Source organism: Lissotriton helveticus, chromosome 2_1 (assembly GCF_964261635.1).
Source record: "Lissotriton helveticus chromosome 2_1, aLisHel1.1, whole genome shotgun sequence".
Taxonomy (NCBI): domain Eukaryota; kingdom Metazoa; phylum Chordata; class Amphibia; order Caudata; family Salamandridae; genus Lissotriton; species Lissotriton helveticus.
The window spans coordinates 433,041,648-433,061,978 of NC_136059.1; the positions used below are offsets into that span (position 1 = coordinate 433,041,648).

Below are 20,331 nucleotides of genomic sequence, written 5' to 3' on the forward strand. Positions count from 1 at the left end.
ACAATCCACAGCTTAATCCTCATTGATCAAGAGGAGAAGTGGATGGAAGGTTGGATACCCAGATGATAAGATTGATCAAGTTTTGCGATTGATGTGAATCTATCTACTCATAAGGGTCGTGTTTCTATCCTATAATCATTTGGCAGTAGTCATTAGTAAATGATCCTTGAATTTTCTACAGGTTGATAGTTATTATTAGACCCCCGGGTTCTTATGTTTATAGAGAATAAAGAAGTCCAGAGGAGTAAAAATTATCCACCCAAATGTTGTAATCTATAGATGGAGAAAAGCAGGGTAATAGTATGAGTTAAGTCGTAGTATTTAAGTATTACCACAGCTTTTTTTTTTTAAACCTACTGTTAGAACATACGGGCATGTTATCAAGGAATTGCATTAAAATTATTGCCGCTTTAGCGGCAGGAAACTGCCGCTAAAACAGCGATAATGGGCTTGATAATATGCCGTAGAGAATTCCAGTAGAAGCCCATGTTCACACCAGAACCTGGGCTTCTATTGGAATTCTCATGGGCATATTATCAAGTTCATTATCGCTGCTTTAGCGGCAGTTTCCTGCCGCTAAAGCGGCGATAATTTTAACGCTGTTCAAATGATAATATGCTCCATAGAGAGAGAATGTAAAGACAATAAAAAGTAAGGGTGGAAAATAAAAATTAGCAAGAGAGGCTTGAAGATATGTCCACCCTGCAGAGGTAGAGAACAATATATGTATATAAAATTGTGTTTTTTTAGAGAGGATTCGCCAGGACAGCAATGGTCACGCTTCATTTTCTTCCAAAAAATGCAACCATAAAAGCTAACATTTTAATGTGCTCAAGAAACTTCCCAGTCTCACTCCACATATATCCGTTTCGCAGATCCCTCACATTTCTAAAAAAAAAATGCCAGAGGACGCTCATTTCCAAAACTCCCTGCTACCGAATGGAACTCACTAGCACCAAAGGTGTGAAGTGAGCTGCAGTTACTAACTCAGAATACAACTTCCATTTTCTTGTTAGTGCATTTCAGACCCAATGGAGAGAATCCAGCAGTGTATAAAAAAATAGTGGCGATAGGTAATTCACACAATAAACACATCTTTTAATTATCATAATTGATTACAAGAGGTTTTACAGAGCTTTTAGTGTCAATGCCACTTTGATAATATCAGGGATCTTATTTACAAGGCCCTTGTCCACCCGGTGTGTCACTTTTTTTGATGTACTGACAGTGCACTGTGGTGCTCCAGATTTACAAGGCCACGTAAAGCCACCCAACATGGCTTTTTGTGGCCTTGTAAATACAGCCCCTTTTCACACAGCACTTTGCATGAAATGGGCGTGCCATGGGTATTGCTGTGGGTGTTCCCACGCAACACCCATGGATTCTGCCGCATTCCCAGATTTAAAACATTTGGTAAACCTGTGAATGTGTCAGAACTCTATGCCTCCCCAGGGTAGGCATAAGGAGGCACATCGAGGAGAAATACTTTTATTTCTGCTTGTTTTTTCCACTTTCTATGCGTGCTGCATTCTTCAGAATGCATAGGAAGAGGAAATCACCTCTCGTGATTGTGTGCAGGAAGGTGTTCCTTCCTGCACAAAAACAATTATACCTGTAATGCAGACAACCTGCGTCATAGACAACCTGCGTCATATCTAAAACAATATGACGCATTCCTGTGCATTGAAAGTGACGCAGTGCGGAACAGCCAAAGGACTTGCGCCACTGCAATGTGTTATTCTCCTCTAAATAGGGCCCAAGGTTTGTTTAAAGATGTGTTCCAAGTAGTCCCATGTTCTTTTTACCATTAGATGGCTGGTGACACCTTCATTTGTATTATTAGGCAAGCATATACCTCCCCTTGTCTATTTGTCCTTCTTCAATTCTTTGTCACTGATTTCTGAAAATAAATATTGACTTTGCTTATGTTTTTCTAATACACAGCCTCCGTGAGTTTTTTTTACCCTACTCCCATTCTGTCTCAGAATTTTTTCTAAAAATATTCTGCTTTCACTGAAATGCCTAAGAGCAGTGGCAGCACCTCCACTAAGGCAGAGGAGCGTCGCTTCACTGCTATTGAGCAGGAGTAAAAGAAAGAAATAATAAAATGATAATAATGTGATGTTAATATTATTTTATTATTCCCTGCTGCTGCAGCATGTGAGCGGGGCTGCTCCACTGACAGAGCAGGGGAGGAGTGGTGGGCACACTAAAGTGAGCATGATGCTTTGACCGTCCCTCTCAGGCCTGCCAAACAGTCATACATACTTTTGCAGGTTCTCCATGCAGGCTGCATTACATCCCGCATGGAAAACATGCCAAGGCCCCCAGTTCCCGTCTGAGCCCCAAACCATGGTGCTCAGACCAATCGCAGCACTGCATAGCAACGTTGTGATTGGTTTAGAGGAGCCAATCACAGCGCTGCATTGCAGGGGAGCCTGGCTGCTTCCTGTTCGACGGAGAAGAGACGGCACAGGACAGAGCGGCGAGGAGGTAAATGAATTTTTCTTTTTTTTACAATCATATCTCCTTACCCCCTCGCCTCCTAATCCCCCTGACTCAACACCCCAGATCCGTGATGGCCGCCACTACATATGCAGGGCTGTATCTTATTTCATGGATTCGACAATAATGTTTTCAGTTTTGATATTGGCACAAGATGTGTCATGGCATTGGATTATTTATCATTTTCATTTTCCTTTCTGTCCTTTCAGTGAAAGATTGCCTGCTTCTCTTAGCTTTATCAAATAGTAAATGAGTATATTTTACTTGACTGTGATACTAAATCTATCTATTTATATGTGGTTTGTAATTCATCTTATTTTTCTACCCTACAACAATTAAAACAGGGCTGCAGTGTTGACTATAGTTGTGCGTCGTTTTCCTGTTCTGTGGATCCAGCTGACATCACCCAAGTGAACGTGTCATTTAGAATATGGAAGCCAACTTTTATCAGAGTAAGAGGAGGACAATATTGTATATATTACTGAGAAAACATACTGTCTGCAATGTTTCTATAATGATAGAAGGTGGATAGTCAATTAAGAATTTACCAGATTGTTCATCTCCATTAGTTTATGTCCTGAAAAAGGTGTATTGCTGCCCTACTATTATCCCACAATGAAGTACAAAAATGCTTTAATGACAAAATGAAAACTTTCTTTCGAGTGGTGTAAAACCTGCCTCTTCTGGTGAACATCACCTGAGTGTGTTTTTCCCCATCTTCCTGCAGAGTACTTTGATGGTTTATTAATTCTATGACTATTGGACGCCACTATGTCACCAAAGCATTTTTTAATTCCACCCTATCTATTCTCTGACATTAAAGCCAGTCTGTGTGTTCATGGCGGTCATGTAAGCCTTCTGAGTTTTCCCCCTCTCAACACAGCTGTGGTATGCCGTCTGGGACTCTCACCCTTCCAAAGTTCTAAGTGGGTGCTTAGATTCCCAGAAGAAAAATATCAAAGTTTCCAGTGTCCCTCCCCTGATAATATCTGACCTTGGTGGTAAGTAGACAAACTGGAACCCTGTGACGTGAGTTATGCGGTTAACAATCAAATGAGGCCATCAAAATGGCTGTACTCGAAACCTTGGTTTTATCAAACACTTGTCCAGAGTGGAAATTTGTGGGAAAGATCCATATGAGCCCCGTCAGAAGATTTAATGCAGAGTGGAAGGGGAAGTGCATGAAAAGCAAGTCAGATTGCCAGTCAGACCTGTACTTTGCATTTCCAGCAACTGTGGTGAAGTAGAGTATTTGTTACACTGTTTCTTCCTTCCAACACTAGATCTACTACTTACAGGTTGCTTCCTCTATTCACCTACTTAGGCTACAGCCATGTTGGTATGGTTTTGCTCGTCTAATGGAACTGGAGAGCACCTATATGGAAATAAGTAAGTACTGGACTGTTGTGAAGAGGTGGGGCTCAGGTGATGAACTACCATGGCTGCACACACTGCATAGACTCAGTCCCCCCTTCCACATTGTCTGTGGTAAAACCATGCCCTTAGAGATGATAGCATGGCGGGATCTCACAGCACGTTTACTGATTCTCTCTCCATCAGCAGCACGTTCCTCCATTGTAATCACAGTGTATTTTATGCTCTAAATGGCTGTTCATTTGTACAGTAAATGCCGCATTACAGTCAACCAATGTGTTTAGGTCGGCAATGTATTCAGATTTTTGACTGTGTGACATGGACTAAAGTTAACCGATGACAGGTAGGTAAGAATTTCTCAGACATGAAAAAACTCTTGTACTTACACAGGCCTTGCAGTCGAGTGCAACAGGTTAAAATATAAAAATATGGGGGCAGATTTATCCCCAGGGATGCGCCAGTCATCCTGCGCCGCTGCTCCGCCACCCATGGTGCGCCGCATTTACAATGCGGCGCACCATGGGGCAAAAACGGCACAGATGCGTGACGCATCTGTGGCGTAAAGGTGGCGCATTGCTGGAGCTGCATCGCAAGCGCAACGCAGCTCCAGCAAGGCTCGGGGGTGCCCCATCTCCACAATGCTGCGTCAAGACCTACGCCTGCTTCAAGCAGGCGCAGTGTTTTGACGCAGCATTGTCCTGAAAGTGACTGAGTGAAATCTCATAGATTTCAATCAGCCACTTTAAGGAGGCGTTCCTGCGCAGGAATGCCCCCCTGCGCAGGAACGCCTCCTTATGGTGCAGGGCTTTACAACTTGACGCATCTCCTAGATGCGTCACGTTGTAAATAGGGCGCATTATTTGCGCCGCCGTTGCGTCAAATAAAGTGACACACCGGCGGCGCAAGGCCTTCATAAATCTGCCCCATGGTGCCTGGATGATAAAATAAGTTGCTAACTCTCTCTGCCACAGACTTCACGGAAATCCAGTTCATTCTTTAGAAAAGGGGGTGAACATTGTAGAGACAGGGACATTGTAGAGACATCCCTGTCGCTGGCTTTAAGGCATCAGAATAGGTAATTGTAAGAACTATAAAGAGCAGAAATAGATTAGATGTCATGATACAACGCCTTTTGTTAATTTGCTGACTTTTTGTGCCGGATGGAGAAAAACTAAACTGCTGTCTAATAAGGCGTGGTTTTGAGATAGTTCACCTTCAGGGTTGCTTTTGAAGCCTTTACCTAAAGCAGCGCAGGACCAGATATGTACCAGGGCACATAAACATTAGAGAACATTACAGACTGGTAGTTGATATTTTAAAGGTAACAAACATGAAAGGACTATCAAATCTTCCTTACAGTGCTTAATTTGGGCTGGTGGTTGCAGGTGGGCCTAGCAGCACTCATTTTTGTGGTGTGGCACCTTTATTTCCTCAACAAACTTTGATGCAGAGCAAGAGAAAGAAAAATACAAAAGGGGGAATGAAGGAGGAAGAGGAAGACGGAAAAATAAAGGTAGAAGGAGAAAGCAGCGGTTAAAAGGAACCTGTGAGATTGAAAGGCAGAAGGTGTATGGTGAAGGGTTAAAGAGGTATGAGATGAAATGAAGACTACCCAGCCTTGGTATTCAGCACCAATATTTCTGACATACCCAGGCAGAGTCTTCTGAACAAAACGTTGGGCCTTGGTATTATTATTTTACAAATTAAGCTTTACCTTCGAAGAAGATAAACAATGCTTTGAGATCACAACTAGAGCAGGAGGAATCCTGGAATGCTCACAACCAGCAAATGCTGAAGAGAATGTCTGGTTTCGTTTCACTCAGCTCCAGTAGGATATATAGAGTGATAGATGTCTAACAGTGAATACTGGGGCGTTTTCCACTGAGGGGTTGTGAATGACAGCAAGCTGACAACAAGAGCGATGCTTGGGTTATCTAGGATGTCAATCAGAAGCTTCAAAGTGAAAAACATCAATTCTCACAGTTAAAACATCTATAATTATTTGTTATGTATGGCCCTTTAAACCAAATCTGCCCCTGCTTTTTAACTGAGACAGAGGTGTAATAGGGAGCCATGCATCACATGGCCTTTCATTCTTTTCCAGTCCTGTCTCCTAGATAGCAAAACACCTGTCCTCCTGCCACCCATCCCCACCATCTTTTATGCCTTCCTTCCCCTCCCAAAGCTGGGCTCTCTGCCGTAAAATTTGTCAGAGAGCCAGGGCTGCCCTTTCAGAATCTCAGAGAGACCTGTCAGAACAGGCCGGAATTTTTTTATGTGATAACATAGCTTTTGTTACCCACAGATGCAACGTCATGGCAGTGAATAGCCAGATTTAGAACTGGTATTCACAACGGTGGGGCTCGGTGAGAGCTACACACAGCATATAGATTTGCAGATAGATAACTGTGAATAACGGGATGTTTTTCACTGAGGGCTCAAGTGGCATCAAATAGACAAGCAGGGCAAACCTCAAGTGGTCTGTGATGTTACTCAGAGTCCCCCCACCCCAGGTCAAAAACATACCGTTCTTCACATTTTACTCATCTATAATTTTATGTTGTGTATGCCACCTGAAATCAACCATCCCTGCTTCCAACATATACGCAGAAACAGAGGAGTAATTCCGGAGTCATATATAACATGTACAAAAAGATTTATGAAAACCTTGCTTTCTGCCACGCCCCAGCACCGCTCTGGAGATTCCCCAGTCTCTCTCAGATAAAAATAAATACATTCCTGACCTCCTATCATTCACCACAGCCCTTCTAAAATCCTAGACTATTTAAAAAAAAATACCTGACCTCCTGCCACTCACTCACACCACCCGCAGAATAATCCCACCCTCCTACGCCCACCTAAACAAAAGAAAATGCTGGCTTCCTGCCACCCACCCCACCACCCTCTCCAAAACCTCCCTGCCCACCCAAATTGAAAAATAATTAGCTGGGCTCCTTCCACTAACCTTGACTACTTTTACCATCACACCTCCACCCAGTCCAAAGCCAAGCTCCCCACACTCACATTAAGAACAGAGCGATACCACACTGACAGCACCTCTGTGAGAGCCACTTGACAGTGCAGCTTCATTTACCACTAAACTCTGGTTTGCAGAGTTCCATGCTAACAGGGAATAAGGGGCTTGTTGTAGGCACAATATTGCAAGCATATTCTCAGCTCCCTTGGATTTGTGGAGAACTAGGAGAGGCAGGTGAAGGCAGGTGAGACCATCAACGCAACTTCAACTCCACAATAGAGCTTGGGTCTTTAGAGATCAGGTGAGGCAGGAACATAGGATACATGAATGCATCCCACAGGTGCAGTCACAACACTTGTAAAGTACTTTAGTTAATGACTAGTTGTGACGTCATGACGACTCTATCTGGTTACTCATGATAGAGGCTTCCTAAGGAAGCTATATACAACATTGGAAATCTTTTTTCATTACAAATATACTTTTAAGACTAGAGGTCGTGGTATACATCTGGTAGTATAATAGTCAGTTTTTACAAGGAAAACTCGGGCACGTTATAAGTTAAAAGGGTTTAATTTCCAGAGCACCGGGAATGCGACTTTTCTCTTGCTTGTTTCGCGGCATACCCAAAGTGGCCGCCTCACGTTCCCAGCCTGCCCCGTGCGCACTCTCACAACAACTAGAGCCCGTCACCATATATCTCTCCCTCTTTGGCATTACATATACAAAATGTAAGGAAACAATGAATGATGGATGGAAGAGTCCATAGACTACCGTAGCAGTCAATGGGAAAGAGTACATAACAGTCTTACTTGGTCTCCATGTCATAGTCCTCAAATCTCTTGGGTACCTTGATCAGTCTGCCCAGCCTGGTACGCGTTTTCATCGGGCTGCCTCCTATGCCCTGGTCGCTGACTGGCGAGCCTGCTCCTACCTTCACCTTTACTCGCTGCCCTCCTTCCTTTCCTTCGGTACCTGGGCTACGAGGCGTGACTTGATAGGCCGACCCCTCACCATCGCACTCTATTGGAATGTACAGTTCTTCATCATTCCGCTCTGTAATGATGGTTTCTTGCATGGTGATAGCAAAAGAGTATATCCAGGCATCAACAAAGTAGACAACTGGCACAAATAAAACATATCATCTAAAACACAAGTAAAGAAAAAAATGTACTAACTAATAATTATGATATCATAAAATTTAATGACAATGATACGAATTGATGAGCATATTCAATTAAATACACAAATTGATAAAAGAATATTAAAAAGAGAATGCAATGTTCAATTGTCGTATTCTCTACAGATTAAAAAGGAGAAGTGAATGATGGTTTACCCAGCTGATTGTCAAAGTTGATGAAATATCTGCCAACGCGTTTCGACACAGCCAGTGTGTCTTCATCAGGACAAAATCAGCACATTCTATAATTTAAAAAAACAGAATTACAAAATATCTACTTGTGTTTTAACAAAAACATTTTCATTTCTTTTTTTCTTTTTACAAACTGCCAGACATGTCTTACAACAAGGACAAAATATACCACAATTATGGAGACACATAAAAGCATAGAAACATAGAAGCATAGAAACATAGGAAGGGCTTAACAATCAAAATTATAAGCAGCTCTTCATTATCTCTCCCATTACTGTAACCAAGCACTCTATAACTCATTCTTAAAAAGGACTCATAATCAGGCCTCAAAGTTATAGATCCGCCTCAACGATGTATTAAAACCATTGAAGGTGATACAAAAAGCATAGCATACAATGATAGAGTCTATAATGAAACCCAAAGACTAGTAAGACATTGAGATCAATGGTGCTAATTTTCTACCTGAAAAAGAAAAGCCATAAGTGTTAAATAGAAGGAGGGGGCCAAAAAGGGTTTAATCTTAGTTGTTACATTTCTGCAAAGAGGCTCCTATTTATAGAGGTAACAGCAAACTCCTTGATATACTTGATCTGTATACTACATCTGTATGTATGAAACGTACCGGAATTATATTGTTACGTTCCTCCAAACATTCATTTCTCAAGATTCATTGAGTAAAAATGCTGGTATAGCATATAGTGTGCAATACTGCTGTTACTTCGCTCTCTGGAAAAGAATTTATGGAGTTGTTAGATACCAAAAACAACTCAAATTCCTACACTGCCCATTAAAACGCTCTCAGGTATTACCTCTTAGTATATCATGTAGTGCAGTATAGCGTTTCTATTGACTTCTGTCATGGTAAAAAATATCTCTTGCTTTGGATCGTATTCAAATGCACCTTTAAAAAAGGATAGAAGAAAACAGAGGAAGGGATACTCTTTAGTATTTGATCGTTGTATACATGTATCTGCATGCGAGTTCCATATTGTAGAGCATTATGCCCTTACCTCAATTAGTCAGAGCAAAGTTATTCACGGCAGCATACAAGGTTAGTAGGGTCTGATAGCCAGAAAACGTTGTTTGCAAACGATGTCAGAAAAAAACCCAAAGAGAATGAGAATAAGTGAATATTACCGCAACAGTGTTTCTCAGAACGTAAACTGGTTTAGAATGTAAATTCGAGTGGGCACTATACTTCAAGTACACACCCATAAGGTTTAACAAGTATAGCTTACTTAAAATACGCTGTTCAAAATACTTAGATAGCGTCCAGATTACTCCGAGATAATCCTCAATGCCTGGTATCTGGGCTACGAGGCGTGACTTGATAGGCCGACCCCTCACCATCGCACTCTATTGGAATGTACAGTTCTTCATCATTCCGCTCTGTAATGATGGTTTCTTGCATGGTTCCTTGCAAGGCTTGCGCCCTATCGGGTTCTTTGCTTCCTTCAGGGGTGGGTGAACTCCAAGCTTCCGGGTCTTCCCACTTCATGACTCTTGGTCTTTCGTGAAGAGGTCTCGTCCCCTGAGTACTTTGAATGGGCTATACCCCGTGTTGGCTGGGGTGATGCGATATGCCCATAGCATCCGTTGTAGTTCCTTCTCCCAGTCTTGTCCCGCACTTATTGCTGCTTGTACCGAGCCCATTATCACCCTGTTGCACCTCTCCGCTAGTCCGTGTCCTGCCTGATGGTACACAGGAGTGTGTTTGACTTCTAAACCGTTGCGGTCCATGCATGCGTTCCACTTTGCTGAAATGAACTGCGGCCCTTGTCACAGGTGATGACCTTGGGAATCCCTTCTCTCAAGAATGTGGCAGTGAGGAAAGAAAGTACTGCTTCGGTGTCAGCCACTTCACAAATGTCCACTTCCGGCCACTTGGTGTACCTGTCTACCAAGACGATTGCGTATTTGGGCACGCCATTGGTGTCCAGCATGGGGCCCAAGGTGTCCACCCAAATCATTACCCACGGACTAGAGGGGCATTAGAACCTTCCCAGGGGTGGGCGTAGTAGGACTTGTGCTTTGTCTGCCCGGCTGCAACTTTTCGCACATCTTGACATGTTTTTCTATTTGATTGTCCATTGCTGTCCACCAGTATGCCTGCTTCGCCCTGGCTTTCATCTTCATTATTCCGAGATATCCTTCGTGTAGGATGGCCAAGAGATGATCTCCCTGTGGTTTTGGGGGCTCCACTTTGTCTGCTCTGAGTAGAAACACCGGATTTTCTCCAATGGATAACTCTTCCCTGACTTCCCAGAATTTCCTCAACTGGCTGTCAAGGTGCGTTTTGTCTGGCCACCCTTGCGTCACGTAGCTCTTCACAGTTTTCAGCGTTTCATCATTTGAGTACGCTTCCTCCCATTCCTGACTGCTGGTCACTCCTTCATGGTCTTGCGTGAGTGCATGCAAGCTATAGCAGGGGTCCATAGTGAGTACATAGCCCAGGGACTTTCCTTGTGTTTTCTACCTTGCGTGAGTGCTGCCATGTAATCCTCCCACTCGGAGGGTTCTTGTTCAGCTGCCTGTCCATTGAAGGCTGCTCGGCTCAAGAAGTCAGCTACTTTGTTTTTTGTCCCAGGGAGATACTCCACTTCCTAGACATAATCTAGTAGTCTCAGGGCTATCTTTGCTATTCGGGGCGTCTCGTGTGCATGCCCACTCGAGGTCAGGACTCTCACTAGCGGCTTGTGGTCTGTGCGGACTAGGAAATTCGAGCCCCAAAAGAATTGCCTGAATGTTCTATGGCCCAGACTGCTGCCAACATTTCTTTTTCTATAACACTAAACTTCTTCGTTGGGAGCGGACGTGGAGGCAAAGCTGACGGTGGTGACTTCTCCTTCCTGGGATCTCTGCATTAGCACTGCTCCTAGCCCCTTGTCACTGCCATCAATGGTCAGTATGGATAGGGCTGCTTGGTCAAATCCTTTGAGAGGAATGGTCACACAGATGTCTTTCTTGAGCACATCAAATTCTGTTTGCTCCTCGCTTGCCCATTTGAAGATGTTCTTTTCCTTCATGAGTTGTCTCAAATGGTGCGTTTTAGAGGCAAAGTGAGGGACGAATTTGCTATAAAACTCCGCCATGCCTAAGAATGAGCGGACGTCTTCCTTTCTCTTTGGTGTAGGCGCTTCTTTAATGGCTGTCACATTAGCCCATTTCGGTTCTATCCTCCTTTCACTGATCTCGTGGCCTAAGTATGTCACTGATCCAACTCCAAATTTACATTTGTCCCATTGTGCAGTGAGACTGTTTTGTGTGAGCATGGTCAAAACTGTGTGTAGTTTGACGTCATGGTCACTTTTTGACTTGCCCATGACGTGGATGTCGTCCTGGAAGTATTGCACGCCTTCTACGTTTTGGAATAATCTGTGCATGAGCTTTTGGAATACCGCAGCGGCGGATGCTAATCCAAATGGCATACTCAGGAATTTATAGCATCCAAAAGGTGTGATGAACGATGTTAGATGATTGCACGATGGATGTAGGGCGATTTGGTGGTACGCAGATGTGAGGTCCACCGTGGAAAACCACTTTACCCCTTTAGTTTTTGCTAGCATTTTGTTTATCCGGGGTAGCGGGAACTTATCTACTATGATGTTCTTGTTGAGTTCCCTCAAATCCACACACAAGCGTACTTTCCCGTTGGGTTTCTGTGCGACTACCAACGGTGCGAGCCATTCGGCACTTTCAATGGCTTCTATGACCCCATTTTTTTCCAATCGTTGGAGTTCCTCCTGTACTGCCTCCCTTCTCCTGAAGGGAATGTTGCGATCTTTGTGGCTCACTGGTTGCGCTCCCACCTTTAGACATATTTTGTGTGTGAATTTCGTCATCCGACCGATCGTTCCTTTGAAGACTTCAGGGTACTCCTTCTTCCACGCCTCTACTTCATATGCCTGTACCGTGTCCGTCATCAGCACTTGGGTGGTTCCTCCTGGGTTGAGCTGGATCCCTAGGGCTCCTTGGTCCATCCATCCTAGGACCGAAGGTCCTTTCTCCGCGACGTACAGCTTCCCTTCTGCTGTTCTTCCTTTGAACTCGAACTTTAGGGTGCAATAACCCACCATGGGTATGGGTTCACCGGAGAATGTGACCGGGTGTATGTCTGTTGGGAGTAGGTCCCTGCTCATCCTGGGTTCAAAGTCTCTCTCCCATACTGTTCGCTGGATGATGGTATACGGGGAGCCTGAATCTGCCACCATGTTGATCAGTACTCCTCCAATTTCCATTTGTAACGCTGGCTTTCTGGATCTTGTGCAGTTTACACCGAGAACCTAGCCGTCTACGCACAAGACTCCATCCTCTTCATCGTCTCCTTCTGGTGTCTCTTCCTCTCTGTCCACTTCCTGCGCGACATACTTCAGTTCCGTTCTCCTGAGTTTTTTCCTGCACACTTTTTCATAGTACCCCATTATCCCACAAAAGGAGCATTTTGCTCTGAACGCCGGGCATCCTTTGTCGTTGCTTGTATGTGTTTGGCTACCGCATCTGTAGCAGTAGTTTCTGCCTTCTCCCTGCTGCCTTTGGGTTCTCGTGGGTCTCTGGGGGTATTTCTTCTGAAACCTTGTGTTACGTTGTGTAGGCTGCTGGTTCACTACTTGTTTGCTTCTGTCTGTTACTCTACACACTGAAGTTTTGTTGACGCTCTCCCTTTTTGCTGCTTCTGCACACCTCTTCGACAGTTCCGCCTTCTTCATGAGTGCCACGACCTCTTTGAGAGGGGCGTCTCCATTTACTCACAGTTTCTCTTGGATCTCTGTATTGGCAGTGTTCATTATGATCTGATCCCTGATGTGTTCATCGTGCAGTGTGCCAAAATTACATGTCACCGCCAACTTCTGTAGCGCCACTACGTACTCATCTATCAATTCTCCGCTGCTTTGTTTTCTTTTGAAAAAGTTTCATCTGTCTATTGCTATGCACACTACTGGGTGGTAGTGGGAGTCCAAGTCCTCCAGCGCGTGTTGGAACTCATCTGTGTCATTCGGGAGTCTGGTTTTCTTTACTAAGTTGTCCTACACTCTAATGCCCTCTGGGCCTATGTTGTGTAGAAGTATTCTCTTCCTCCTTGAACTGGAGAATTTGCCTTCTCCCTCATCCTCTAAGGCGGATAGGTAGTTCAGAAAGTATCGCTTCCAGTCCTCCCATGGCATTGCCGGCTCTCCCCGTTTGGGTAAGAACGGGACTAGGTTGGTGAGGGACGACGCCTGCGCATACATTCTCCCCCCTTCACGCTGGGACTTGCTGTGTGGTGACTCCTGGTGGACTCCCCGGGGCTTGTCTCTCTTCTGTCCTGCTTGCCTGCGTGTGTGCAGGACTCCCTTCCCTGTCACGGGATGTGCCTTGGAGCTCCAGCACTGTGCCCTGTCAGGGGTGGGGCTTGGGTGCAGTGACTTCAGATGTTGGACCCACGTGTGTGCCACCATGCAAATCTATGCTTATCCGCGTCTTTGTACTCACTGTGAGAGGGAGCTTCTGTTTTGGCCATGGGTTGACGCTATGTATGTCCTTTGGGGCTTGGCTTCTCTGCTGCTGACCTTTGCCTGGCTTCTGGCTGGTGTCTGAGCTGTCTATTCTTGTCTCTGGGCCTCTGGGCGTCCACGTGGTGCCTCTGGTCCACTCACTTGGTTTGGCACTCCTTTACTGCATCCATGTGTTGCCTGAGCTCCCTTTAGAGAAAGCACCCGCAGTTGCGATGTGCTCGGGAACGCTTGAAAGTGCCCCCTCTACCTCGTGGAGCAGATCGCTCCTCTGCCGCGCTCGGGTCTACTTATACGGTGATGTGGGTTCTGGTCTAGTGCCACACGGAGGGTGGTCGTGGCGTCTGCAGCCTCGTCGCCAGTTTATAATGGTCCGTTTTTACAAGGAACACTCGGACACGTTATAAGTTGAAAGGGTTTCATTTCCCGAGCGCCGGGAACGCGACTTTTCTCTTGCTCATTTCGCGGAATCCCCAAAATGGCCACCTCACGTTCCCAGCCTGCCCCGGGCGCACGCTCACAACAACTAGAGCGCGTCACCACAGGTAGCCTCGGGATTATTTGTACAAAAGAAGAAAGTGGAGAATGTAGAGACAAAAACAGAATAAAAACTCTGGGACAGTGAAGAACAATAATAGTATGTTGTAGTATGAAGCTGATGACAATAAGTTACTGAAATAGACATGCTTAATGTGTCTGATGGTTTTTACCCAAGCACAGAATCTGTTTCAAAATGTCTAAACATACAACCATGAATGTATTAGACCAAAAACAATGAATGTCATGTACAGTCATAAATGGCTCCATTCACAAATGCCTATATGTTCTGAACTTTATCTGAATTTCCTTCCTGGAAAAAAATGTAACTGTGTTTTTTTGTTTGCTAGGCAGGTCTTCATTCTCTGAATGTTCTTGTAAATGCTCATCTTAAAAGTGAAAAAACGTCATTGGTCCTGAGCAGCGAGAACCAGCAAAGGGAGGTAAGCATGTTGCAAAGGCTCAGATCTTTTGATGAGGCTATTATTACAGCAAAGATACTCAAATGTTAATAAAATAGACATACACATATTTTTAAGAAACATTTGTGTCCACAACGACAGCCACTATTGTACTCTTTTGATATGATTTAATATGCAGAAAATGATATGTAACAGGTAAATGACCTAAATAAGCGTTTCCCAAACTGTGGGTGGCAACCCACTGGTGTGTTGGGAGCTGATTTTTGGTGGGCCGCAAAAGTCAAAGCAATAAATCAAGATGCCTTTAAATTCAGCATTTATCTTTTAACATTTGCTGTGCTTTAAAGTCAAAAGACAGCGATCATATGTCAGGATATGTCTTCTGACAAATTGCTGCTTCTTTAACATGGCGATTGGCGTTTACAAACGCTTCTCTCTTTGCAGTCAGTGAAAGTAAAGTGAATTATTTGACAATCTTGCCGAGGAACAGTGAGTGCAAACAGGAAAGGCTGTATATGTCATCTTTTTCCAACACGAAAAATGTAAATACTTGTAAACAAACAGTACAATTTCAGCAGTTAGGAAAGCAAAAATGAAGTACATTTTCTGTAATTCGGAAGTATGAAGGAAACAAAGATTTCATAAGGATCAAAAGAAATCAAGACATATCACTTGGTGATGCACAAGTAATAAATATTCACTAAACCCCAATTTACACACATTACCATTTGTGTGCAGTATAGATTTATCAGTAGAACTGCATGTTTGTGCAGTTAATGGCCATTTCAATGGAAAATGTTATGTTAGTACATGAAAGTGTGCTACCACACGATGCTTTACTTACATTAAAATAAAATCACCTGCCTCATGTCCATTAAAGCTAGGTAGTTTGCAAAGGTTTGCCGTTCTAAAAATAGGGTTGTGGTGCTAAAAGGTTTGGGAAGCACTGATCATTATGAGTAATTGGGTTGCTGTTTAACTGGGGTGTGAGCCCTGGTCAAGCAGCAACTACTATCCATTTCAGGGTGAGCCAAAAGCCAACCCTTAAATAACCTGTGCTCAACTCTCTGGTAGCTTGGCACAGAGCAGTCAGTCTTAACTTAGAGGGTGAAAAGTATTTGTGCAACACTTCAAACAAATATAAAGTGACAAGCACCACCCAAAAAGGATTCCACACCAAGTTAAAAAATGTGAATAAAATAAAAGCACAAAGCACCAATTAGGAACATCTGCTCGTGCTGGACCAGATCAAAGTCAAACATTCAGGCTGACTGCGGTGGCGCGAAGGTCAGCAACAGCCACCTCGTTAGGTCAGCAGAAGTTTACATCCTCAGATCCACACTAAGAGCCCTGTTCAAGAAAGAGGGGGCTGCGAAGAACAGGGGGAGAATCGTGTGAGACCGTCGGTGTAGCCAGAATAGGAGGCCAGGTGTTGTGGGCAGGCCATTTCTGGAGCATCGGTGCGGTGGTCTGCTGCAAGCAAGTTCAAGTTCAGAAATTTATATAGCGCACTACTCACCCAGAGGGTCTCAAGGCGCTTGGGGAGGCGGGTGCATTTACTTATCGAAGATCCAAGTTTTTATCCAAGCGGTTGATGCTGTCATGCAAAGAGTTGTCTGCTGGAGCTTTACATTGAATCGCGATGCGAGCGACGAGGTCTCGGTGCAAACTGACCCATGTGCAGTTGCAAAGAGCACAAAAGCCTGAATACAGCTCCCTGAGCCACAATAAGGGTCAGTACCCAGGGAGCCCCACATGGGGCTTAAGAACCCACTGCAGGGGCTGGTGCTATGTTATGCCTATTCAAGTGTAAGTGGGGCTGACCCTGCTCCTCCCTCCCATCTTGCCAGTGATGGCCTATTCAGTCACACCTAAGCTCCCCATTGTGTGTGGCTATCTAGGAGAAATACACAAAGCCCAACTGTCACTCACACCCAGTCATGTGACCTAGAGACCGGCTGCAGGCACAAATGGCTAAGGCAAGAAAATGCAAATTTTCTAAAAGTGACAATTTCCAAATTGTTAAATTAAAATCCAACTTCATCATTGTAAGAAGCTGGCTCTTTATATGATATTCCAAAAAAGAGGAATATCATGTAAAGAGTCCAATTATTCCCTTACAAGTGGACAGGGGCTTCCTCTAGCAATCCCCAGGTGCTCTTCTAGGGGGTAGTGTCCTCAAGTAGCCTTAGGCTTATCAGAGAAGAGTGTTAGACATTTTCAAATACACACAAAAGTCAATAAATGATGCACACAACTCAAGAACGAGATGCACACCAATTTGTAAAAATAACACGTATCTTTATATATATTTAGGCACAAGAATGAATACGATCAGATAAGTTCATTTTGCAAGAGCAATGTTTTTTATGTTTAAAAAGACGAGAGTGCATTTTTCAGAAGCTGCAATGTTATCCCATGGGAGGAAAAACAAGTACAGCATTCAGGTACAGTACAGCAACTTACAAGACTAATCTCCTGGACTCATGGTGAGCATGGGCAAGGTCCAAGGCAGCAGCAGGTGGTCACTTCCAGCAGTACTAGGGCGGCCAGGTGCAGTGGTGCAATTCAGGGCCAGGGGCCCAATGTTAGTCTATGGGGATCGGTCTTTGCAAAAAGAGGCTGAAGGTTTGGACTGGGAGGTCAGTCAGGCTGAACCCACCAGAGGATTCATGTCTTGTGATACTAGGGGATGTGGGGACACTTATGGTCCTCTTCTCCTTAGGCCAGGCGGCCGGGTACAGAGAGTCGGGTTTTTTCATCCAGGAGCATACGCCATTGAGGGGGCCTCTGTTATTTGAGGGCTTGGGGACCACATTGACATCACCACTTCAACTCAGGCTAGGGGGTTTGGGTGCAGTGGTGCTAGGCGATATCAGGTTTTGGCTGTTCGGGAGTCCTCGCGTTTCTTCTTTGAGTTTCTTCAGGTTGCAGGAGAGCAGCTCTGCTGCTTGACGGGAGTCCCTGGGTCTTTGTTGAAGGCAGGCAGTCCTCCCAGGCTTTGAGGCATGACAGCCTGCAGGACAAGAGGACTTTGGTGCAATTCGACAGAGAACAGCAGACAGGCCAGCAGGGCTGGTGCCAAGTGAGTTGCTCGTCTTCAGACTTTGCTTTTGAGGCTCTTCAGTGTCCTCCTTCTTCATAGGTCTGCCGGATCAGCTTCTCTGGTGCCAGGGACCCCCTAAATACCAAATGTACGCTTGTTAGGGTAGTGTAGGGTAGTAGCCAATGGGATACCTATCGTTGTGGTCACAATGACCCCTATATGACCACTTCCTGGGGAAAGTGGGTATAATCCTGTCTCAGAATTGCTAAGTTTGCCATCACCAAGATGGTTAACTTTGAAAAGTCGCCTCCACTTCAGGTAGCTGACCTTAGTGGTGGCAATAGCCTGAAGGTGGACATCGCCTATCTGACTAGCTAATTTTCCTGCCTATCCAAGTGCTAAAGGGCCCTAGACAGAGGCGGTCGGCCTCTTCTCCTGTGAGAGAAACCAGATTTGCATACCAAACGTTTTTGGATCTTTAAAGCTCTCCTACCTTGGACTGCTAATCTGCAGGTTATCCTGTGGGAGGGGGTGTAACTACCCTCCGCCCGAGCACGCTTTGTTTCTGACCTTCTGAGAGCAGCGGCCCTCACCCTTTAAGGTCACAACTCTTCTCTGGTGGCAGGCTGGCGAAGACCAGTCAGTCAGCACACCAGTAGTTCGTGGGTTTTCGGGGGACACCACTAAGGTGCCCTCTGTGTGCATTTATTGATAAATCCAGATGTGGCACTCGGAACCAGGATAGAAGGGACCCAGTGCACTTCTACTTGAAATCACATCAAATACCGGGCAAAAAGTGGGGGTGTCCATGTCAAAAAGGGGCATTTTCCTGCAACCATTTTTAGGATTTTTCATTACAATTCTAGAGACACCAAGCATGAACTGGTTACCTGGTCCTATTTCGAAATTACACTTATAAAATGGGCAATAAGATAACTCCAATTATATCCTATAAGAAATGTAGGCCTTGCAGTAGTGAAAAACAAATTTAACAGTTTTTCACTACTAGGACATTGAAACTTTAAACATACATGTCCTACTTTTTAAATACATTGCACCCTGCCCTATGGGCTGTCCAGCGCCTACCCAAAGGGTGATTTATATGTATTAAAAAAAGAAGGTTGGGTTTACTTTGCCAGGTCGAAATGGCAGTTTAAAACTGTGTGCACACAGGGTGCAATATAGCAAACACAACAAGATGATGGACCGAGTGATGAAAACATTTCAATCACTCACCCCCAGTCACAGATCTGGGTTTAATCCATCGTTCTTTTGCTCACTATGCCACCCCAGTTTGGACCAAGCCAAATGCACATCAGTCTTGACCCTCCCTGTTCCTCATGGGAACAGCCCAGCCAGAACTGCCAGGTGGGTCCTCCCTGGACCAGAAACCAGCATCTTGGGACCGTTTTTGGGGTATCACCCTTCATCAGCCAGGCTAGCTTGAATCCAGTGGCACAGTAAGCAAGGGACCCACGTCTGGGCATACCTTTGGCCATACATGGCAAATATGCAAATACAACAAGATGATGGACTGAGTGCTGAAACTTTTCAACCACTCACCCCCAGTCACAGACCTGGGTTTAATCCATCATTCTTTTGCTCACTATGCCACCCCAATTTGGACTCAGCCATAGGCAAATCAGTCTTGACCCTGTTCCTCATGGGAAAAGAAACAGCCCCAACTGTCCGGCCAGGTCATACCTGGACCAGAAACAAGCATCTAACAACGATAGTAGACAGGGTTTTCCACCAAAAACAAGGAGCTACCATGGAGAAATATTTTATTTAAAACCATCTTTCCACACACCTCATGTGTGCTGCACTGCACAGCACACATACAATGTTAGAAAAGATTTCAACCATGACTAAGCATCGTATTTTGTACTGCAAGGGTAGCCTTCCAGCACAAATACTATTCTAGACATAAGATACACACCTTTGTGCTATGGTGCAAAGGTGTAAGTACTACGTAAAGTGTTTGTAAAGCACGCAAATACAGAGGCGTCTTAGCGCTAAAACAATGCTGCCGCTGATCTAAGAAATTAGGATACTTGCTTGGAACTTGGGGCAAAGAACCAGGTCTTGAGAGATTTTCTAAAACAGAGCCTATTCTATAAATGCCTAAGGGAGGAAGGCAAGGAATTGTCTGCCCACTTTATTTGCATCAGATGTAATTTATACGACTATCTGCATGTCACCCGCATAGGTTATGGTGGAGAAACCATGAGATAGAATAAGTCTTGCCAAGGGAGTGACAGAGATGTTAAATAATGTTGGGGATAATGACGTCCTTTGAGGCACCCCTCAAGGGAGAGAAAACGGATTAGAGGTGTGCCCTCCGAACATCACAGTCTGTTCTCTGTGTGTGGTCATGGTGCTAGGGAGGCTGAAAGAACCAGGAAAGAGAACAGCAGTGCTATAGCTACAAAGATTCTTAGGGGCATAGGTACAAGCCCCTATTGCCATCACAGCATCACCTATATTGACATTGTTGTGGCGATAGGAGCTGGGAAGGCAGTGTTAAGCCTTTTAACGTGGCTTAGCACTGCCTTGTACATAAGGCCCCCTTTCACGCTATGGTTAGCATGAAAGGGGTGGGCACTGGGTGT

At 44.6% G+C, this 20,331-nt stretch overlaps 1 protein-coding gene across 1 annotated transcript in view; it reads left to right on the forward strand.

The window, feature by feature from the left end:
* Positions 1–20,331, forward strand: part of ITGA1 (integrin subunit alpha 1) — a 1,037,437-nt gene that overhangs the window by 885,655 nt on the left and 131,451 nt on the right. Inside the window, exons 27-28 of the mRNA XM_078675060.1 lie at positions 2,850–2,957; positions 14,602–14,694. Coding sequence (XP_078531186.1) covers positions 2,850–2,957; positions 14,602–14,694 — 201 coding nt within the window. The remainder of the gene's footprint in view (positions 1–2,849; positions 2,958–14,601; positions 14,695–20,331) is intronic.